This window comes from Protopterus annectens, chromosome 8.part1 (genome assembly GCF_019279795.1).
Source record: "Protopterus annectens isolate FY-2018-M chromosome 8.part1, PAN1.0, whole genome shotgun sequence".
Taxonomy (NCBI): domain Eukaryota; kingdom Metazoa; phylum Chordata; order Ceratodontiformes; family Protopteridae; genus Protopterus; species Protopterus annectens.
The window spans coordinates 543,417,791-543,436,897 of record NC_056742.1 but is presented as its reverse complement, the minus strand read 5'-3'; the positions used below and the strand labels follow the sequence as shown (position 1 = coordinate 543,436,897).

The following is a 19,107-nucleotide window of genomic DNA, read 5'->3' as shown; positions in this document are numbered from 1 at the left end:
AAATAATCAGAAACATACCTCATTTTCCTTGTATTTAGGCAGCCCCTTGTAAAATTTCAGTGGAAAAAAAACAGCAACGGAGATTCACTCATTTCCGTTGCTTTCCCTGCACTGCACTGATGTAAGCAAGTGTGGGAACATAAGTCCCTTACACGTGCAGTACATCAGAAAAGGTAGACGAACACTACAGCACCATTATGCAAAGTCATTATTTAAGAAAGGTATGCAATTTCTTTCTTAAATAATGTCATTGTATAATAGCAATAACCCACTCCTGAGTTTGGGTAATGCTGGATTTACCCATGGCTGGCTTTGTTTGATTACTTGGGCTTCACACTTATGATCAAACCAAAAAAAAACATGGGTAAATAAACGTCTGAAGAAAGGAGACACTGCTAGCACAGCTAGCTGGAATTTTGTAAATAATTATATGTCATAGAAGAAGCTGGTGTTACAAATGTATTAGAACTGTATAAGATGCTTGTGTTACAAATGTATTAGAACTGCATGTCATGTGTATATCAGACTTATTTGTACAGATGTTTGTGTTGAAAAGGGTATTTGTAAATGGTTGTGTTTGAGATGTATCCACAGTGTGCCCTACTGGAGAGAACAGAAATGCACATGCACTATTGCAACTGTTTAAATGTATATGTCAACAGAGGAAACTGAGGGTAAACCTCAGAGTCTGTACTGGGGAAGTTTCTATATTGTCTTTAGGGTGAAATAATTACTAGTCTTGAAAGCATGAAGGAATGCAATTGTTTCATAACATCCAGCATCTGCCAAAGATCTGAGTAAAAGTCCTTATCTATGTATTTTTACAGGTAGATGCTAAATGCTACCAGATGCCATCAATGGCTGTTTTGATCTCGGGACTAAAAGCCGGATGACAAGAAGTGATGTCAGTCTGCAAGCTATCCCAGTACTAGTATTTGAGATATTAATCGAGAAGTCGCTTAGTGAGACAGAACATTTTGTATTTGGTCTTGGACCTGACAAGAACCATTCATCACATCTGCCTTGCTCTAATGAAGTAAGTTTCTAGGGAACAGTAATTCACCCAAGTAATCCTTTTGCTGACAATGCCCTCATACAAATAGTAAAAGAGTTTTCGCAGTCAAAGCCCATGAGTGGGAAAACCACCTTAGTGGATATACTCATCCATAATAATTCAAAGCCTATTTCTCTCTCATTCTTTAAGGTGTACCTCCAGTCACTCAGTGCCAATTTCACCATCTCATTCAACTTTACTCTCCCTAACAACATTCCACTAGCCTAATAACCTTCTGACTAAAATCTTAAAAAAATATATTGTTAAGTTTAAAACCTCAACAAAACAATGCTGAACTTAAAGGCAACTGCCAATCCCTAAACTGTCACCACTACATCATTGTCCACACCTTGATATAGCAGCAAACCCTCCAAGACAAACATTTCCCTCATTATCCCTTGATTTCTAAAGCCAGAACAAATATATATATATATATATATATATATATATATATATATATATATATATATATATATATATAATCAAACTTAGAGATAAAGCACAACACCAATGGAAAGAAAATGTAAAAACTCTGTAGACCACAAACAATATATGTTACAGAACCTAAAAATAAAAAGCCATCAGAAAACATAAAAGTAAAATATAAAACTCTGAGCAAACCCCTTATCTACCAAATCCTAAAAATCTCCAGAAACAGGTCAACTTACTGACAGACCACCACATCAGCCCTTCTACAGGCTCACCTAATTTGAACCACAGTAACAAGGGATCCTTTTTTTGCAATTCCTTTCAACGGGAATTCTTCAGGCTTCCCAGGCACATAAACAGCAGTTGCATCTTCTGCTTCTACTCCCTGCTGACTTCAGGTTTCTCTTCTACTTCCAGGGAATAAAAAAGGATGAAACCAAAGAACTCCTGGAAAAATCCCTCTTGATACACCATCACACTTGGACAATATACTTGCCCGGTTTCTCTCACAGTCAACTAGAACATCCTTACTGCCTTTCTTCACATCTATATGCCTTGTAATCATAATTCATAAAATCTGAAAATCAACTTTGAAAAAAACTCTTCCTAAAATACCTACACCAAACTCAACATCAAAATTCCACCTTATCTTCATACTCTAAACATTATGCAAAATATATAAAAATTATATACAATCAGCAAGCCTTGTATATTTCAGAAATAATCCATCCTTTCCAGACATCAGTGTTGCAAAATTCTGTGAGGCAGAGATAAATGAAAATTTAGAAGAAACACTCCTGATGGCGCTCACCAAGACCTTTATCCTTGTTATTCATGGCCTACTTCTAGCAGCTGGGGTAAGTAACAAAGTAGTCGGTTGGCTTAAGGATTGTTTGTCTAGTAGAAATGTAGCACTTGGGGTGTCAAGCTAAAGAAAACTGATTTAAAGATGATATGCATTTTTCTCCTACTTGTAACATATTTGGTCAGCAAAATATATGTAACATTGTGACCATCTCTTTTGTAAATGTAAAAAGAGATGAAAGGAACAGACATGTATGCATTACAATTTACTTCAAATAAATAGCTATCCAGAACTGTGAAAACAAAGGAGACATTAAAATGCAGACAGTTAAGAGGTGTATGTAAAATTGTGTGTACTGGTAGCTGCTATTGTTTCTAAGCTGCTGTAATTAACCCCTTCTCTTTTACATGTGGAAGAACTGGCTTAGTTATTTTTGCTTTCAGAAATCAGACAACTAGAAGAAGCTTATGCAATGTTTTTCTGTAGATATAAAATGAAGCAATACCTGGTTCTTTGAACAGGAATGTATAAATATTTCAGACTGGTCTCTGTTCTTTCTTAGTCTACTTGGAAGACCTTGGTCCAGTCATGTAAGTACTATCTGTATCTACCTGTGCATTGTTATTATTTTTTAACTTAGTAGAGTTAGGTTTGGTATTCTTTAATAAGAGACAGTTAGGATATTTAGTTATCTATATACCAGGTTTTTGTACATACTCTGTGTAGTATAACTGAATGTTATTTTGATCTTCTATGTGCACTTTTTTTGTTCCTGCACATATCTAATATGTATCGGCACTACTTGTCTTATTAAGTAAAATTTGTTTATTTGCTTTAAGCTCCTGTGTCTGCATACTAACAAACCATTTGCCTTCTCCACTTAGCCTGATTACTTGGGCTTAGTACCAGTAGTAGCAGTGAAATATTAATGTGTATAGTTTTATATTTGGCTAAATCAAGAGCAGCAGGTAACTGGTATTTTCTGGTCATATCTACAGTGGTGGTAGAATCACCATGCCAGGACAAAATCTGTGGGGAACTGAAGAATTCTGTCTGACTTACCTGGAATTGTGTGTGTGAAAATAATAGTTTGCCTGAAAGGCAGATCTGGTTCACAGAAAGTTGTGAGAAAGTGTAGTAAGAAAGGGAGACTGGGATACTTGGCCAAAGACTAAGCTCAGTAGGTTGAATACATGCAGTCTAATCAAGATATGGATGTTGCAAGTGTATATTCAGGACAGCAGTATATATTCTCTTGATACGCTTGTCCATTATTATCCATTCTTCAGATTGGTGGCAGTGGTGCCATCAGTCACTGACATTTTTGGTGGTAGTGGTGGGATTTGAACCCCATCAATGCCATCCATCCTTCACACTGATAGCAGTAGTTTCATCAGTCTGTGACAGGAAGCTTCCAAGTGAAGATAGGGATCTCCATCTTCCATCCCTCTTCTCTACAGTAATGTGTTCCTTAAGGCTCCATCCTCTCCCATAGTCTCTCTCTTCATAAATAGCTCATCATCCTCAGATCTAAACCCTCTTCCTCCGTTATTAAAAAATCTTTTAAGACATCCTACAACTACCCTCCAAGCTAGACAAACCATAACACATTTTATTATTCATTTATTTATTTTATTTTACATTTGGTTACCAGGAAAGTCCGACTGGACACAAGTCCTTTTTCAGAGGATGCCTGGGGAGAAAAGCTCCACATATAGCACAGATCACTAAAGTACAATTTCACAGGAACAGAAGAATAACAAAATAGATTTTACAACAAATCCAACAAGGATAATAACACTTTAAAGTGTACATCAACTAAAGTAGGATGAAAAATGGTACACTATACTGGTACAAAGAAGAAACACCTTAAACTGCATAATCAAGATAACATTCAGTGTGATATAATAATAATGTACGTATAAACCAAGTTCATATACACAGAAGAAGCAGTAACTGTTGAGAGGAAGAGAGAGATATGAGGAATGAGACTTGCAAGATAAAGAGAAGTCTTCTGCCTCAAAATAAGGGAGGAGTGTTTACCCTGGCTGAAGGGAAAGAGATGTTTCAAAACAACCAAAGGTATGCAACATACTATACAACCCACCTTTATGGCATTATTGAAACAATTTGTTGATCATTTCCTGAAGGTGTGTCCTGGGTGACAAATGACACACCTGTCTACCCCACATATGTGGCTGCCCACCTTCTGTGAAGATTAATGCGAATTATGAGACAGTTAAATTAACTGATTGTCGTATGGAGTTTGCATGTCCTTCCTGTAAGAATGTGAGTTTTCTATGGATTCCCCATGCATGTCCTTCCTGTAACAATGTGGGTTTTCTATGGATTCCCTATACATGTCCTTCCTGTAACAATGGGGGTTTTCTATGGATTCCCCATGCATGTCCTTCCTGTAAGAATGTGGGTTTTCTATGGATTCCCTGTGTATGTCCTTCCTGTAACAATGTGGGTTTTCTATGGATTCCCCATGCATGTCCTTCCTGTAACAATGTGGGTTTTCTATGGATTCCCTATACATGTCCTTCCTGTAACAATGGGGGTTTTCTATGGATTCCCCATGCATGTCCTTCCTGTAAGAATGTGGGTTTTCTATGGATTTCCCATGCATGTCCTTCCTCTAACAATGTGGGTTTTCTATGGATTCCCTGTGTATGCCCTTCCTGTAATAATGTGCGTTTTCTATGGATTCCCCATGCATGTCCTTCCTATAACAATGTGGGTTTTCTATGGATTCCCCATTTTCCTCCCACCTTCCAAAGAGATGCAGTAGATTGACTGGCGATTTTCCAAATTGCCTGCAGGCATGCTTGTAGAGTGTCTGTCTCTGTGTGTGTTTATGCAGTTGTGTTCTGCAATAGACCATTTCCACATCCATGGATTCCCTTGATATATTTCCAGAGAATTAATTTCAAACCCTTGTATCCAATGGCTGCTGAAATAGACTCCAACATTCCCAAAATGCGTTAAATGATATGTTCATGGAGAATGGATGGACGGATGATTGCCATCTAGTCTTTTTGTTGTTGAAGCATGTGTTGAGGTATTTATATAGAATTAGCTAACACATCTGCTGTGTAACAGGAACTACCTTCCTACAGGAATGTTGCTCTGTCAAGCCACATTCTGGGTTCACTAACTATATATGTGTTCTTTATATATATATATATAAATAACATTTTGTTGACAGGGCAAGTCCAACTAGGACAGAGACTATTTGCAGCAGGCCCAGGGAGAAATGTTCCAGACACAGCTCTTTGGAATGTGGAAGGAAACAAAACTACCAGGAAGAAACTCGTGAACACAGGGAGGACATGCAGACTCTGCACAGAAGGCACCCCAGCCAAGGATCGAACTGTCAACCCTCTTACTGAGAAGCAACAACATTAACTGCTGCACCACCTATACATACAGACAGTCAGAGAGACATACAGATTTTTCATGGGCTATATTGTTGTTCTAGCCTGCAAATATACCAAAACAGTCATCTCATTATAAGTGTTCAAATTGTTCATAAAATATCTAAACTAGCGCTTGTTTTAATATAATTTGGTAGTTTATTCCATACATCAGCTGCTCTCCCAGACAACCAATTAGTACACCTCTCACTTTTATTGAATCTTCTACACAGATTGTCTGATGATTCTCTACTCGTTTTTGATAACCCCAAAAATTCCCAGCGCCAGTTGTCTCAAAATGCCCTATATACCTGAATAAGATCTCTTCGATATCTATGTGAAAACTGTACAAGTTCAAATATCTTAATTATTCATAACAACTGTACTCTTTCCAATATACTCATGCTTGTTTTCTTATGTTTCCATATTGTTAGTTCATATACTAGTTTGTATCTGATGTAGCTTACAATGATTTCATCATTTCTGATTTCTTAGACCTTACATGTGTTTTATGTAGCCTATAGTTTTATAACTATCATTAACCAATTGATTGATATGATCAGAAAAACCCAAAACTAATTTATCCATTTACTTAAATGAATCCACAGTTTCAGTCAATGTGTGCTGTATTAAATATTCACCCTTTAACATGTGTCTCTCATATCCAATAAGCTTAGTTTTTGATGTATTTATCATCATATTATTCTCCTATGGCAAAATGGTTAATCTAGTCAAGTTCTTGTGCAGACATGCCTTATCTATAACAGATATAATCAGTTTATTCATTTTCAAGTCATCTATATAGAGATTATATTACTACGCTCATAGAAAAGGCAGTTCAGGCGGATACAAAGTAAATAACCAAGGGCCTAGAGATCTATGGGACGCACTGACCACAGCCTAAAATTTCACCTGTCCAATTGCTGTGTGATGCTTGGTATGTCCTACACGTAAGCCATGCAATTATCCATCTTATCAAGATTTCCTTAATACTTAGTTGTTCTAATTTACTGATCAGTACATTGGGAAAAAACCTATCAAAGGCTGACTTTAAATGCATATAAATTAAATCACAGCCCATATTTCATTTATAGCTGGTATTATATTATTATAAACCATCACATTATAGGTAGTTACAGATCTAGTTTCAATAAGTGCATGCAGCTATAAGGCCTCATGTACTAACTTTTCCAATTCTGACAATAATTTATTCAGAATAACTTCCTCTATTATTTGTCTACAAGAAGGTAAACTTATGGCTCAATATGAATCTGGATTTATTCTGTTCTCTTTTCCCTTTAAGATAGGTTTAACAAGTGCATGTCTCCAATCTTGCCAAAGTGCTCTCAGGTCATCATTATTAATTCTGTATACTCCCTGCGCTTTGTTTCGGTCCAGTTGGCATGGTTCTTTTTCAATACAATCTAATTTAATTTCAGTACCCGAAGTTACCTGAATGTTATTAATACAGTTATCACCCCCTTTGTCGAGCCAAACTGTTTTGCATCAGATTTTGTAAATATCTATAACGTACTGTGTTTCAGAGTAAATTTTAAAATTTACACACAATTTATTGATTTTATTTCTTTACTCCTACCTCATTTTATATATCTATAAAATTTCTGATTATACTCAATATCTATATCTAAAATTTCTTCATATTTTTCCTGATCTTGTCTCACACAGTGTTTAATTCGTCTGTCTAGTTTATTTCAGTTTTCAAAATTATACCTTGACCTCATTTCCATTTCTTATATTTTTCATCTATCATCTTAATTATTTTGTTCTTATGTAAATATACCCTCTTGACCTTGTGTGCCTAGATCCTGATGTTGAACATTTTTTTTTTCGCATTCAAGCAAATTCCCTTTCAGAACTTACCACACTCCTTCTAAATGTATTCTGCCACTTCTTCTCTTCGCTACTTCCTTACTTGTTGACATACAGAGCTAGGGAAACAGGATTTACTCCACTTCACAAGATATTACGTTTGAAAAGTTTAAACATTTAATGCATTTTCAGTAGCTATTTTATCTTCCGTTCTGAATGTTAATACTCCTGGTTTTGACTTCAATCCATGTCAGAGGTTCAACTTCTCACATAACAGGCAGTTTATACACTTTGAAGTCTGTTGTCCAGGAAGGAAGAATGTTATGCTCTTCGAAAAGTACATGGTTACCTGCAGAAAAAATACCTTGAAACAAAATTCTAAATAGATTTCAATGGTCACATCATGTGCTAAATCATGTTACTTTTGTATTAGTGTGTGTGTGTGTGTGTGTGTGTGTGTGTGTGTGTGTGTGTGTGTGTGTGTGTGTGTGTGTGTGTAGGCACACCTGGATTTATAAATGTAAACAGTAACATAGTTGTACACGATTCTTCAAAAGAAATTTTCATAAACCAGAGGGCATGTTGGACCTTCAAACACTTTGCACTCCATGTGACATCATGAAGTACTACACCCATTTCACAAGTAGTGGGCGGCAATGCTCAGCCTCTTGAAAGGATGATCTTTGCATGCCAAATATAACAGAAACATTTTGTGCAGTGTATACGAGGAAGGTGGTCAGATGGCAAATAGTTGCTAAAACTGCACTGAACAAATTTATGTCAGCCATTTGATATGAAAATATTGTCTGATATCTATCTGTTTTACATTTCTGTTCTGCTATTTCCACCGGAAATAGGAGGTAGCAGTGTTATGCAGCTGACTGATTACCAATGGACACACACACACACACACACACACACACACACACACACACACACACACACACACAGACACATATACACATATTTATACGCATGCATTCACACACACACACGCACACACACACACACACACACACACACACACACACACACACACACACACACACACATAATTGCTCACTTGCAAACTCACACATGCACGCACACATATTTCCACGCATGCCATGCACTCATACACAAACACAAATACACAGTTGTCCCAACATGACTCAGTGTATTAATATGCTCTGAGATAGACACGCTTCTTCTGAATTATTCTGATGTCCTCATTGTTGCAGTGCACCAGACCAGGTACCAGAGCTGTACCAACTTCAGCTCTAGAAAGGATCCTAGAATATTTTCTTAATTTTTATTTGAGTAGATTGAGTTCACCTAGTGAGTCCCAAAAGACAAAACCACCTGTCCTGTATTCAAAGTGATGCACAAAACTTTGGTCTGAATGAATAACTTGGTTAAGTCAAATAGTATGGAAGTATATAATGTAAGAGTCAAACCAAGAACTTCACAATGTAGCATGTCCACAGCTTACTACTGTACTCATTGTAACATATTTGCAGACAGCTCTCCTGTGCACTACATCCAGGCTGTGCTGTCATGCGGGTTGCCATGCCTGGTGCTTGCTATAATTCTAAAAAATCAGAAACTATAAATCCTGTTCCTAAGACAGCATGTGAACTGCATCTGCAGAAAAAAACAGACAATACATCCCTATATGTGAAATTGTAAGCTGGCATTTCATTGCAAACTACAGCCATGTCATAACTACAAGTGAGTGATTTGTAAGTCATAAGATTCTTGCAAGTCTAAAGCAAATGTAGCTTTCCTTTACCACCCTAAAAATAGAAATAAACAGAAAATTTTAAAAAAGGAACTCACCTCTCAGACTGCACTCCATGGTGGAGAGAGCCTACGTAGTATTTCTTGGCTTCCACAGGCATCACATCAACATAGCCTCCTGAAGCATCATCGATAACACCTGCATGCACTGCGGTTTTGCAAATGCTAGATTTCTGAAAACAAAAAAATCACCAATTAGAAAGCCTGACTCTGACACTGAAAAAAAAACACTTAAAACTCTGATCTAGTCTTAACAGAAAGTAATAAAATCAGTTCCAAAAAATAGTTTAGCATTGTATTCTACCCAGATTGCACAGCTATTTCACAAACATGGATAGTGGCAGTTTGAATACACCAAGCTACCATTTGGTAGGACCCTCACTAAGTAATATCAGTACTTTATTTATTTATTCATTCATTCATTTAGTTTATGCTCAACTATTCAGTTATTTGTTTTGGTGTCCCGGTAAATGAAATGGTCACAAATTACAATTGCAAAAATAACCTTGTTAATGTACATTTCTGCGTATGTCTCAGAGCCTTTATCATGGTGCATCAGTCATTTTAAGCACTTCAAGATAATGCCTGTATCTTTTTATTTCATTCAGCCATCTCCACAAATGTGTGTTTCTTGCCAACTTTTTTTACCCCTAGCTGCTTGACCCCAGTTAAGGTAACTGGATATTCTGTTTGCCATTAACGCACAGCTAGTACAGTCATACAGCCCTTCCTTAACTAATCCCAGGTTGCTCCACAACTTATGCAATATAAGCTTTATGTGTTAATTATGCAATATTAATTGTAATTGAAGACAATTGATTTTGCTGCTCTACATTATATTCCCTCCTTCTTAATTAACAAAGATACAGAAGCTTTATTTTTTTTTTATTTTACATTTGTTAATAACTGGGTTGGTTCCTGAACCCTTTTTAGCCATGTCCCAGGTCACAAAGGCAATGGAAAACATAATATATATTGACAATTTTGAGTAGGCAATCAGCCGGCATGTTTCTGGAAGGAAACTGGAGCAAAATCCATAAAGACAGAGGGAGAACATGATGCAGATTCTACAAGGATGATGGCTGGATACCAAGATTGAACCTCAGAACCTGACTGTGAGGTAACGATCCTACTACTGTTCGTGATTTATTCACTGCGTTGCCGTTTCTTTCACGGAACCCCTTCAGCTGCTACTGAGTTTGTTTTGAACTGTTCCTGCCGTATTATGTGGCATTAAGTAAACTGGACAAACCATATGAATGCAAAGTCATGCAGATAAACAGGTTGATTGTCATGTGTGTTGCCACTTACAGATCATACGGCAGATGGGTTGTGCTAGAAACCAACCAGTAGCATGACTGCAAAGACTGACACAGACATGCTGGGGTAACCTCAGTACATAATAGGATAATTTGCTGTAGATTACTACTGTGTCTCAACGAGTAGCCTGCCAAAACTGCATCCAGCAGACAGTAGTAAAAACTGAACTTAATGTGACGATTTGGCCATTTTGTACGAAAGCTTTAAACGGTCGGTGCTAAATGCCTTTTTAAGTCAATGTTTCCTCATAACTTACAGGCAGACAGATTATCTTGTTCTCTCTGGGACAGTAAAAGTTAATTTGCATGCAAGCTGAGGCAGTTACTCAGTGAAAAGCATACATATATTTCAAATTAAATTCCAAAACAATTTATTTTATAATGTTTACATCATTCATTTCCTACAATACTGCCAAACTGGTCTACTTTGAACTTTTGTACTTTTTCACAGAAGCTGTGGAGTAAACACTGTCCAAAATGGAATTTAATATGCGAGTAAAATAAATGCTGTTCTATACTTTTCAGGTCTATTGTAAAATCAGGCAACCATTTTAATTTACATGGGTTTCAATTCTGACAGAATCTGAGAACTGAAAAACAATGTTAATATGGAATGTTTTATTCTTTTGAATGCATATGACACAGCAATTGTAGGGTAGCTGTATAAGTTTGCTGCACATTATAAGGGCAAGTACAAGATGTGTAGCCACGTGTCCATATGCCCTGTTCCATTTCACAGTCTGGCACCTTCCTCAACTTTAATTCAGGGATCCAAAAAGTAATAAGGCCCTCTTATACATGAGGGCCAAAAAAAAAAAAATACTCATAGCCTCTACTTTTACCAGAAAGCCAGTACTGCCCAAAGCACACAGTGAGTGCTAAAGTGCATCACTCCTCACCACAGATGCTTTTGAGTGCTAAAGTGCTTCACTTGTAACCACAGATGCTTTTGACGATGCCTCCCTAACACCTTGTGCCTGAGGTAGCTGCTCCCTTTGCCCCACCATATCTATGTCTCCAGCAAGTGTACTCAGGCACACATATAGGATCATGGAAAGTTCCTAGGCTATTGTTCCTAAGGCCCTTACAAGCCTAGCCAAGAATTTAGCCCCTGTTCCGACAGGTCAGCACCTGATGCCACTGTCCAGCAGGGATACAAGTGGAATCCCAGGAGTATATTTTCTGTTCCCCATCCAGTTATTCAGGTTGCACTTAAAAAGGTTTAATGAGGTACTCTGCTTGACATTGAGAGGAAGTCTATTTTACAAAAGGGGAGTCTCTGGGACACAAATCTGTCCTGCCAACAAGTCCTATTGATGTCACAGACCAGGTTGAGGTCACAGTGCAGGTTACTCGAGTGGAGCTTGACTTGTGGATATGCAGCAGTCCCATCAAGGTGGGGTCTGAGATTGCTTTGTATGCCAGACAGAGGTCACCTCTGAAGAATCTGTATGAGACTGAGTAGAGAGACAGGGCCTTTAGCCTATCTGTGTAGGGTAGATGTTTGAAGCCCTGGTCTCTCCAGCTGCTGCATGTGCTTTGTGAGGTACATGCCGAAAGGGGCATTGTACTCAATAATGTGTCTTATAAGGAAGGAATACAGGGATGTTATGACCACCTTGTCCCTGGATCAGATACCCTTACTAATGAAGTGGGCCATGTAGAAAGCTTTCTGTACAACGGAGGTAATATGGTGGTTAAAAGTCAGTTTGCTATCAACCTGGGTGCCCAAGTCCCTCACGACTGATTGTGTGCTTTAGACCTTGTTATTAATGTGATAATTTGTGGGGATATCACTCTCCCCAAAGGGGATGATAATGATGCATTTTTTGGTATTCAGTGTGAGGCCATGTTTATGGCACCAGTCATTTGTTTGGGTGAGACCCTCTTGGAGGATGTCCACATTACTAAAGGAATTGATGACAGCATACAGCTTGCAGTCATCTGCAAACTTGGTCAGCCATAGCCCACTGGTTTTGGCCTGCACCTCAGAAAAGTATATCTCAAACAATAGAGGCCCCAAGACTGATCCCTGAGGTGCAGCACTCATTACGGGTCTACTGCTTGAGGTGGCTTCCCCTATTTTGACTAGGTGGGTTCTATCAGTGAGCCAATTTGCTACCCATCCGGTAACATATGGATTGATGCCTAGTTGTGAGAGTTTATCTACTCGTCCATAACTTTGGTGACTGTCACAAAGAAGTTGACGAAATTTAACAGCCATGACCTCCACATTATGAAACCAACTGTGTAGGATCAAGTGTTTGGAGGTTGTCAATGTCCTTGTTAATGAGGTCCATGATAATCCACCCCATGGTCATGTAGATCAGGCTAGTTAGGCTGATGGGTCTATAATTTCCTGGATCAGTGGATGCTCCACCTTTGTGCAAAGGGATGACAGTGGCTGTCCTCCATTTGGCTGGGATAAAGCCAGTACTCAGGCTTTGGTTGAACAGGGTGCCTAATGCTGCTCCAGGTTCCTGCCTGAGTTCATGTATGATGCAGCCTGGGATGTTATCAGGTCCCATGGAGGCTGTATTTTTTGCCTTTGAGAGGGCATTGATGACTTGCTCCCTAGAGATAAGGGGAGGGGGAACAGGTGCTGGGGATGTCCTGATTTACTGATGGGGGCATAGAGGGGTGAAGTTTTCACTGAACATGCCTGCCAGCAGGTTAGCTATATCTACGGCATTTGTGTATATGGTGTCTTTGACCACCATTTCTGAGTAGATCTGAGTGTTTCCTTTGAGATTGCGGAGATATGTGAAGAAAGCCTTATGATTTTCTTTAGAAGATGTGGCCAGTTTGGACTCAAAGTTTGCTTTGGAGGATTTCACTAGTGCTCTTATTTGCTTGTTCAGGCTAAGGAGAGATTGCTTCTAATTAGGCACCTTCTCCTTCTTGGTCCTGGACAGCAATTTTTTTTCCTTTTATCATAGAGTTTACTTCTTGCAGATGTCCACTAGACAGGTTTACTCTTCCTTGAGGAGGAGGATTTTGTCCTTTCAAGTATTCCTGATTCCATGCAGCTATATAAATGCATGTATAGTACTTTGGTGTAGGTTTGGACATATGAGCCAGTTCCTATGGAGGGGCCCATGAAGCTGTTTATACCTTCCCTCAGGAGACTGTAATCAGTTTTGGGAAGTTTTTTGTTTGACTGTAGCTGGGGTGGGGGGCGGGGGAGATGGTGACTTCAAAAGTGATCGCTTTGTGGTTGGATCTTACCAGGGATGATAACACTGTAAGGATGCTGCAGTGGTTACTCATGCTGGTTAGTACCAAGTCCAATATATTTTCACCTCTTGTAGGGGTGTCGACCAGCTGGTACAAAGCATTTGCATTAACAAAATCAAGGAATCTCTGGGCATTTGTGTTTTGGCATCAGTAGTTATTCCAGTCTAAGGTTGGATAGTTAAAGTCACCCTGGATCAGGGTAAAGGGTTGAATCTTGATAGATTCAAAGAGGTCTAGATAGTTGGAGTGGGCACTTTGAGTCAAAGCTGGGGGCCTGTAGCTAGCTATGATTTGAATAGGGGTCTTTTCAACTGTTAACTGCACCTGGAGTGTCTCCTGTGTGTCATGCTGTTTGACCAGCCTAGAGGTATGTATATCTTTTATATATATTGCAACTCCACCTCCTTTTGCTTGCTGCCCATGGTTTGGGGTCTGAATGTGTGATAGGATGAGTAACATGGTATGGCTGTGGTGCTGTATGCAGCTTTGAACCAGGTTTCTGTGACTGCAAAAATGTCAGCATCTTCCAGAGTTAAGAATGCTTGCAATGAGTACAGTTTCATGTTTAGACCCCTAGCATTTAACAGCATGACCTTTAATTTTTGTTTTGATGAAATTTTCATGTTGGTAGTTCTGACTTCATGACATTGCTTAAAAAAGGCACTATGGGGAGGCAAGAGCCTTTGCCAGAAGCCTGAAGCCCAAGGGAGACAGATGCAGGCCATCTCTGGCAAAACATCGTAGTTTGTCAGTCATGTCATTCCAGGTTGTCAGGTATTGGATCCCCTTGGAATGACACCAGAAACTAAGCCAAGTGTTAAAGTCAATCATTTTCTGTTTGCATTGAGGAATCATTCTGGGTGACGGCAGAATGCTGCTTAAGGCTAGGAACATACCTGCCTGGGACATATATTCAGTGAAATCGATCATGTTTCTCTTCATATAGTCCAGGGAGGTACTTCTCAAGTCATTCACGCCAACACTAATATATATGCTCATATATTAGTGAAATGGGAATGATAAACTGACGTCTGAATTCCAAAAGAACAGGGGTAGCAAAGACTTTGCCATCCTGCAGTGTTATCATGATTTGAACCTAGTTTTCCAAGTCTTCCCCTGGTATGTCATCATGCCATGAGGGCAGAATGCTCCACAGACAAACCAATGTTAAGCCAATGCTTTGTCAGTAACAAGCAATGAGATTTAGTAACATTCTCTAACAGTGTATCTCATGGCACAAGCTGACAGTCCCCTGCATAACGGCGGAGTTCACCTGAAGCAGGACGTCCCCACAGCTCTGCCCAAGTGTCAGTCCAGGTATTGTAGATATTTAGCTTACAATGTCCTTTCTGACATCCCAGTGCAGCTGATAATCCCCACACCTGGAAGTCTCCTCAGCACCACTTATATGTCAGACATGACAATGCACACATGACAAGTACAAACTCTATCCTGCATACATTCTAATGTCCAAACACACAGTGTAGTCATGTTGTGAGATACACTACAAAAACTGGAGTTAAACCCCATTATAAAATTTATGCTTGGATCCTTCCCCTGTGTATAAAGGAGATGGCTCCTGCACAATGTTACCTCATATTCATACGGTCCTGTCTGCCACCTTATACAGCCTCCCTCTGCCTGCAGCACAATTCCACCTGTATGTGGGGACCGGTACTAAAGGCAAGTTGGTTCTACACAAGCCAATGCCTGTGGGGTCATTTCCCACATACTGGTGATGTTGTTCCACCACCAGCAGAAATTTCCATTAGTATTCCACAACAGTGTAACAACTAAACCTTGAGCAGCTGATTCCCAGCTCAGAATCAGGAGTGTAACAGTGTAACAACTAAACCTTGAGCAGCTGATTCCCAGCTCAGAATCAGGAGTGTAACAGTGTAACAACTAAACCTTGAGCAGCTGATTCCCAGCTCAGAATCAGGAGTGTAACAGTGTAACAACTAAACCTTGAGCAGCTGATTCCCATCTCAGAATCAGGAGTGTAACAACTAAATCTTGAGCAGCTGATTCCCAGCTCAGAATCAGGAGTGTAACAGTGTAACAACTAAACCCTGAGCAGCTGATTACCATCTCAAAATCGGGAGTGTGTGCTTCAGGATTCCTCATTATCTTACCTAGCTTGAAGTATTCTGGAGCACTTATTTGAGAATCAGCAGTGGTAAAAGAGCTTGGGGTAATGTGATACCCCAATTTACCCCAAGGGTTGGATTTCAAAATACTAGAGTAATAAGCCTCTGCCATCCTGCTCCAACCAAGAAAATCTAATGTTCTCAGGATGACATTGTCCCAAGAGTAGGTTTTGCCCAACTGAATATCTCGCAATACCAAAATTTTGCATTGAATAGGGGACTGATACACCCAAACAAGATAATGCAATCCAATAACATTCAGTATCAATGAACAGCATTATGTAGTCTAAGCACAATGCCAAAGCTGCTAAGAATTCGGCAGGACTTGCTTATTTTAGACATCTATTAACTGGGTGTGCCCACTGGATGTTAGATGTCCCTTTTCAGGCTCAGTCTGAGAACATTGTCAGGATACATGACTTGCTGAAAGCCACACAGTAAGCAAAAGGAAAACAGAACTGGAAAGAATCAAAGTCTGCACTTTTAGTACAGAAAGTAGCTCTTTAACAGAAAATGAATTTGCTAACTGGCAGACACAGAAATGCTTCTAAAGAAAATCCTGTGTGATACAGAAGACAGAGGCCTTAGCTCCTGTTAACATGATCCATTTGTGAAGCAGCCTTTTACTCTTCAGAAATGATCTAAAGATGTTAATGGATAAATATGCCACCTAAAAAGCATAAAAGCATGAGATAATAATATATTATACCCAGACCGGATAGCCTACAAAACATGACAAACAAAAAACAAAGTACCCACGAACTACCACATAGGTGGTAGTCCCCTAAATACAGAAAAAGTAATAAGGGATCTGGGGACCCAAGCAGATAGCAATCTCTCCTTTGATAATCATATTGCCAAGGTGGTTAGAAAATCCTTTTACGTGGCCCACCTAATGTCAAAAGGGTTAGCATCCAGAACAAAGGAGGTTATTGTGCCTCTCTACTCATCACTTATTAGACCCATTATAGAATACAATGCCCCATTTGGAATGCACCTTACAAGACACCTGCAACAGCTGGAAAGACCACAAAAGTACCTCACCAAGAGGATTACTGGCCTCAAACAGATGACCTGTGCAGCCTGACTAAAGAAACTCCAGCTGTACTCGGTTGCATACTGCCTACTCAGAGGTGATCTCTGCTTGATATACAAGGCCATGTCCAACCCAGAATTGATGGATATGGTCCACCTAAAAAAAAACAAATCCCTGAGAGCCACACGCTCTAGGGATATAAACCTTACGACAACGATAAATAGGACGTGCTGGAGGGATAGATTCCTGACCCAGAGACTCCCCATGCTTTAGAACAAGATTCCAGTATATACATCAGGCAGAGCCCCTCACTAGCACTCTTCAAGAGAAACCTTGATGTTGGATGGGAAACAGAAAATTTACCCCGGGGATCACTGCAGTGGCTCTGCTGGACAGAGGCACAATGAACTATTGGCTCTGCTGGTCAGAGGCACAGGGAACTAATCTAAGGGGGTGGCGAAAGCCAACGCACTCTGGCTAGGCTTATAAATGCCCTTGGACAGATAGCCTAGTACTTACCTATGAACCTATGATATTACATGGAGTTATTATAAAGCCTTAGGATCAGATTTCACTAAGAACAGAGGTCACTCTTTGCTAGGCTCAAATTAAGTAGGTAAAGAAAAACTACTTTATAGCTATACCAAATATCAATTTAATACCTCAGAATTCGGGATAGTAATAAATGATATAACAGATCAAAAATCCTTACAATGCTTGCTCTCTTTCTTGTGTAAGATTAACCTAGACATTGTCACATTCTACAGAAGTCACTTTGGCAAACTAATAAACTAATTCCATCCACTGGAACCAGAGCACATCAACATCCTGGGAATCAAATACCCAAATTTAAAATAAAATGTGTTACAACAAACACAGTTGGAAATATCCTGCTAGGGGACTAAAACTCCTCAAGCAGCATCTCCAGCTGACCTACCTGTGACTTACCTTACTGTTATCACTCCTTAAGTCTTTTCACACTTCAGATAAATTCAATCACACAGAAACACACTGTTTCAGACATCTAGAAAGGAAGAACAAGTCCCCTCCACACCCAAAGGTGGGAAGGATTTATATATTTGTACCTGTTTGATTTCTTTTATGGTTTACAGTTTGGATGTGATTATACTAAGGAACGGGTACTTGTAAGAGTATTTTGCACGTCCTTAACCCCTTTTCCAAATGTACCAGATGTGTTAGGCTCATGTGCTTCTTTATACAAGTCCATTGTGGACGTCTGCAGTTGTGAATATCTTCTGTAGACCTTTTTACAAAACCAGTCTCTTCCATGGTTGTTTAGTCAATAACGTTGATGTACTCAGTCTTCAATCATCCCAAATGGGGAGGGGAGGAGTCAGCCTCTAGCACCTCAGCACCCACAAGGTAACTGCCCTCATATCAGCAGGCTGGCCTTTGCTGGATTAGAATGACATCAGGTAACATTGGCAGTTCTCTATCTGTGTAACTGGGTATCAAAGGGCACATACATGTAGAGGCACCTGCATTTCTGTTCCTATAATTCTATACTGCCCTGTCATTAAATACATTGTTTTCTTCTGCTTTTACATCTTTCAGTTACCACACATGAAAATAATAAGTGGTTGTTAAAAACTGCATCCTCTGTTTTTTGCTTATAATCCAACGTGGCTATGCCTAATATTTTTCTCTCTTTGCTTTCAATGCCTTCACCTAACCAGCAGTATGCATTTTCAGATGCACTGCTTCATCTTCCCTTCATGTGTCTGTCATATTTCCATTTGACATACATTTCCATTCCACAATTTAGCACCTACATAATCTGTAATCATACCCTTGGCATGCACAGCACTAATAAATACTTGTTTTCTTATTTTAATTACATTTACAAGCATGTGCACTTATTTCCCAAAGGAAATATAATTGTATGATATAATAGATTTGCACTGGAGTTTAGGGAGCTACAACCGGACACATTTTCTCAGAATATGACACTGGGATTACCCAGTCAGACATATTTAGATAGTAACTGACTACGTATTGTCAACATTAAAATTAAAATTTAAATGGAAT

At 39.1% G+C, this 19,107-nt stretch overlaps 1 protein-coding gene across 1 annotated transcript in view; it reads right to left on the bottom strand.

The window, feature by feature from the left end:
- The window catches only part of CRISPLD2 (cysteine rich secretory protein LCCL domain containing 2), a 561,942-nt gene that overhangs the window by 27,563 nt on the left and 515,272 nt on the right, over positions 1-19,107 (bottom strand). The window contains exon 14 of the mRNA XM_044082062.1: positions 9,356-9,489. Coding sequence (XP_043937997.1) covers positions 9,356-9,489 — 134 coding nt within the window. The remainder of the gene's footprint in view (positions 1-9,355; positions 9,490-19,107) is intronic.